General features: G+C 41.7%; 1 protein-coding gene across 2 annotated transcripts in view; it reads left to right on the top strand.

The window, feature by feature from the left end:
• ETV5 (ETS variant transcription factor 5) overlaps positions 1 to 5392 on the top strand; it is a 56726-nt gene that overhangs the window by 28829 nt on the left and 22505 nt on the right. For both annotated transcript variants that reach the window (XM_007451385.1, XM_007451384.1), the window contains exon 7: positions 713 to 1000. In XM_007451385.1, the coding sequence (XP_007451447.1) occupies positions 713 to 1000 (288 nt within the window). The remainder of the gene's footprint in view (positions 1 to 712; positions 1001 to 5392) is intronic.

The raw sequence follows: 5392 nt of genomic DNA on the forward strand, positions 1-5392 counted from the left end.
GGGGGGGGGGGACTGAGTTCATGGGGTACTGAGCCCTCCTACGGGAAAGAACCTTGAATGCTGGGATATTTGATCTGTGGCTTCGAGGGAGGGAATATATGCTTCTTCATGTCTATCATATGTTAATGTGAACTTTAAGCACCAAAGAAGTAATCTTCAAATCAGAATATATGAAAAAGTCCCCATGCTTGTGCCCTTTACTTAAGAATATCCAGGCCCCAGGAATGAAGCTTTAATTTTAAATCATTCTTTGCTCTGGAAGATAAACACAGGCCTGCCTGAAAGGGGGAGGAGAAGAGTTGTCAAGTGATGTTACAGCAGAAATTTATCCTCAATAAAGATTCTAATTCCTGGGAACCCTGGAATCCTTGGAGGGGGGGCCAGAAAACTCCTCCCAAGGCATACTTTCTCCCCTCATCTATCCACCCCTGCCCACGCATACATGGAGAATTCTTTTAGAAAAGGGGAAAAAGGAAACCGGAAGCAGAGGCTAAAATTATCTTTAAGAAGAATCGCTAGAAGTGTTAAACAAGTCCCGGTGACGCAGTGTGTTTGTCACTTTTCAGAGGTACAAATATTCCCTCGGGCTGCCAGCAATTTAACTATGTTAATGCTGTCATTTCCTGGCAACTGTGGGCTGCACGCTGGACCTGGTGACCATGCTAATGGCTTCATTGCAGCTAAATGGTTCCTTCTCTTTTTCTGTTTACAGTGCCTATGATAGGAAGCCTCCCTCTGGGTTCAAGCCATTAACCCCTCCTACCACCCCCCTGTCACCTACCCATCAGAATTCCTTATTTCCCCCACCTCAGGCAACTCTGCCCACCTCGGCACATGCCCCTGCAGCTGGCCCAGTACCAGGTGTGGGCCCCACCCCCAGCCCTCATTCACTTCCAGAACCTGGACCACAGCAGCAAACCTTTGCGGTCCCCCGGCCGCCACATCAGCCCCTGCAGATGCCAAAGATGATGCCTGAAAACCAGTATCCATCAGAACAGAGGTGGGTGCATACCTGGGCTTCCTTTACTGCCTCCTCCCCCCTCCCCTTTACCTCCCAGGGAGCGGGGAAGCAGTTAGTCATATTTACCAGGTACCTATAAAGATCTCATTCCATTGAGGCATCTTGTGATGTTAGACTACTAATAATATGAATAGGACCTGTTTATATATCACCCTGTACCTGAGGTACTGCACATGGGTTATAGACCTTACAACATCCTTGTGAAGTAGGTAGGGGAGAGGTAGCTGGTACTCTCTCCATTGCAGAGGCAGAGGAAGAGGGGCCTGCTCAGGGTGCACAGTCCAATGACCATGGCTCCTCATTGGATGCTGCCTGCTAGAATTGCGCTTTGGTTTATGCTACCCATAAATATTTTATTACCATTTTACTTACATATTAGGGAAGATTGCTGAGTTATAGGAGGTATTATTACTCATTTGATTTTTAACACATTTTTACAGTAGGGGACTACCCAAGGACCTTATTTATAATTTTTCAGTTTTGAGATAGAGATCTTGACTTCACTCCAGGTAGTTCTACATTCTTAAGAAGGAAATTGAGGCATCAGGAATAACTTGTCTGAAGTCATTCATTCTCAGAAAAACTAAGATGTAAAAGGAATCTACTCTGCAAACACCAAACTTAACCTCTTAGGTCCCAGACTTCAAAGTCCATTATCTGCAGTATTCTAGAACTTTGTCACCTTCCTTTATACAGGATATTCTGCAGACCTGTCTTTTTTTTATTTAAAGTCCCTCTGGGATGAGGAGATAACATAGCGGGTAGTTGTCTGTGGTTACCAAGGGCTGCCAGGTGGTGACCATTGTTTGTCCTTTCTGTCTTTCTTGCTCTGCATAGGTGGGGTGTGGGGGAGGAGGACAGGAGAGGAAGGATGTATGAGTGTTTCTTCCCCTGGCCTGGTCCAACCAATTCCTTTGCTGTGAAAGTCACCATAAAGAACTATATAACTTGTTTGGTTAGTGTTTATTCACCTGCTGAAGCCAGGGGGCCACAAACACCATACGGGGCCTGAGGGGAGTGTGTTGACTGGGGGCTGGCTCAGTGGTGGGCCTTGGTTTCCACAGGGAGCTCATCTGAAGGAGGCAGCTACCACGAAGCTTTTGCTAGTTCTTGCCTTGTATTAATAGTCTTATAGTTTTTCAAAATTTGGAAATCTGGATTTTTATGTAGAAATTCCAGGGTTGTTTGAGGTTTTTTTGTTTTGTTTTGTTTTGTTTTAAGCTGGCAACTAATTCAAATTTAAAACAGCAGTAACACTTTGCAGACTAAACAAAACCTCTCTGTGGGCAGAATCACCCTTAGGCCTGCAAGCTTGTGAACTCGAGCCTGGATGCCATTTTTATTTCAATAACTTTTCCTGGTTTTATGTTTTTAAACAGTATTTTTCTGATTTTCTGCAGGGATTATTAATTGAAGAGGAGGGTTGGGGTGGGGTATATGTTTGGTATTTGAAATAATTAGCAAACTTTATATTTATTACACCATGTAGAAAGGAAAATTACTTCGTGTTCAGTCTGTTTTATTCCTGTTTCCTCCCAATCTCTGTTTCTTATCCCGGGGCCTGTGTAAATAGATGGTGTCAATGGCTAACTAAACTGGGGGAGAAATCCCCTAGTTCTGCTGTGGTTATTCATCCCCTTGCAGCCCTGGCAGGCAGGGAGCCTTAGTCTCAGTGATGAAGTAGGTTTGCCTCCTCCCAAAAGGAGGACATTTGATCCCTGAGATTTGAGTGTCTGTCCTCAGGTGTCCAAAGGCAGGAGCCAGAAAGTAGGTATTTCTTTTGGGGGGTGATTCCTCCCTGAAATCTGCTTGTCCACCTTGCACTCACTTCACCTTACCCTCTGCCTTTAGGAATGGTGGGTCTGAAATAAAAAGACGTCACACACATGGGAGTGATAGAGATCCTTGAGAGAACTGGGGTGAAGGGCAGGCACCTGGAGAGGTAAAATATAAGCAAGACTGGGTGCTTAGGCTTCTACCCCAGACCACTATAGTCTCCAAGCTGAGGGTACAGGAGTCCCCATGGGGGGCTATTAATAATGCAGATTTTTTGCTCTACCCCAGAGATGGAGTTGTGGTTCTGGGGCAGGACCTGGACATATTATTGTCACACTTTGGGACATCATGGTGCCACCCTCTCTTCTACCCCGACGCCTACTCCAACCCATCTTTTTTTCTTTTTAAGCAGCAAGTACCCAATACTCTGAATTTTGTTCTTATTGCCCATGTCTGTTATTAATGAGATTTGTTATCTGTGTGATGCAGAATACATCAAAAATATGACAGTTGATTTTGCTTGTAGATACTGGATAGCGTGCAGAAAATGAGACAAACTAAAATCCCTAGTCTGATTTTGTAAAAGTAATAGGAGTTGTAGTCATGTATGATTACAAGCTTAATAATTACATATTCAATAACTTATGCCTGCCTGAAAGTGGGGCAGATTAGTTTGTAACTGTAGCTTGTTCTTTGCTGACTTTTAATTTAAATTAGAGGGAATATTGCTTCAAAACTAACCCCAAAACAAAAATGTGATATTTTGCAGGATAGAAGGAAATATAGTCTTATTTGAGCTTTTTTTTTTTAACAGCTCTGTAACCAAGGCAGAGTTAAAAAAAAAAACAAAAAAACCCATTTTACAGATAAGGGAAAAAAATCAGACCTCAGAGCATCTAAAGGACTTCCTGAAGGACACATAGCCAAATACAGGGTCCTACATTTAGAAGCCAAAACATTAACATATAAGTACACCATTTTGGTTATGCTTGCAGGAGGGAGGTTGCTAACAATCTACTGAAAGCTGAGTAAGGGACCTTGAGAAATCCATTTCGACCTTGAATTTTATCCATCTCTTTATCTCCTAAACTACCAGAACTTTATCCATCTCTTAAACTACAAAATCCTACTTAATTCCCACATCACTTATCTAAGCCCACATTGTAACACCTATATTTTCTGTTTTGCTCAGAGTGCCTTATTTCTTCAGTTGAATAGAGCACACTCTTACAGGTTTAAAAATCGTGACTTAGACCCCTTTCTTTAGACCACATTTAGCTCAGTATCTTGTCTTCAATGTTTATTGATAGCGATTGTTTGCTAAGATTATACTTTAAACAAGTAAAATATAATCCAGTCAAGAGTACATTCTTAATGTTTTGTATAATCTTAGTATATAATTCTTTACAACTCAAAATTCGTTTTTAGAAGATAAATACTGTGTTTGAAAGCCGTGATTTATGTTCGTTATTTCCTCCCCTCAAGGAGGAAGAAAAAAAAAACAAACATGTAATTTGGCATGTTCAGACATGTTCCATTTATCCTTAAAGAGCAGCTGCTCCTTGAAGAGGAGAAGTGCTTCTCATGCAGCTTTTCCACTCTCACAGGAGTTTTCACTGTGCTGTTTACGATGTTTACATGTGCTGGGTGGAGGAACTCAGAAAATATTCCTATGTTATGCCCATAGTCCTGGCCAGATATGTTTTCATCTTTACTATTCCATTTGTCATTCCATCTCAAGTTGAGTCCCCACAATTCAACTGAAGAGGCTCCACTAAGAAAAGCATCATCTAAGAATTTTGGAATACACTGCTGTCGCACTTACGTGACATCAAGAAGCAAAAACTCAAGAAAAGACAAAATTTAAGGAGATAGCCCTGATGGTGGAAAAATCCTCTGCTTCTTGATGCTTCCTAAGGGCATCAGTATCACAATAGGCTATCACACTGAAATCGATAGTCAGAACCGAGTCCCCAGAGTCATCAAGAAAGGGTCTGTTGTGTGCCACACAATCTAAAGGAGTGAATGGCCTGGTTGAGAAGTTTCCCTCAGTGGTTATGATCGAAACTTCAGAGCTTAAAGGATGAGCCTACGTTTTCTAGAATTGTGATGTAATAGAAAACTATTCCCTAAAGATACTAGATTAAGAGATGTAATACATGCAAGTTTTTCTCTTGCTTCCACTTCCTCTCTTAAAGTCCATCCCTAATAAATTGCTGTTCATTTTTGTCCTTCATATTTCATAGTTTTTAGAGAGGGAAGAACTTGACAGTGAGTCACACTTGTAGTCTGGCTGACGCATGCCTCTCCATGCACTCCTGTTAACAGCGTGTTATGTGTGGCAGCGCAAATTCACTTTAGGATCCAAAACTGAGTTTCATAGATGCTTAATGGAACCTTCTTTGATGGACTGAATAATGTACTTCTAATGGTTCGAGTCTGGGGTGATTTTTTTTGGTTCTGAATCTTAAAAGGGCTTGTTTTCTGCATTTCCCCATGTTTACTATAGGATTTTTTGGGGGGTGGGGGGTTGCTTTTGGTTTTGTTTTTTCTTTTTTACCTTTTATCAAGCTGAAGGAAATTTCCTTCTTTCCC

Source organism: Lipotes vexillifer, unplaced genomic scaffold (genome assembly GCF_000442215.2).
Source record: "Lipotes vexillifer unplaced genomic scaffold, Lipotes_vexillifer_v1.1 scaffold513, whole genome shotgun sequence".
NCBI classification, from domain to species: domain Eukaryota; kingdom Metazoa; phylum Chordata; class Mammalia; order Artiodactyla; family Lipotidae; genus Lipotes; species Lipotes vexillifer.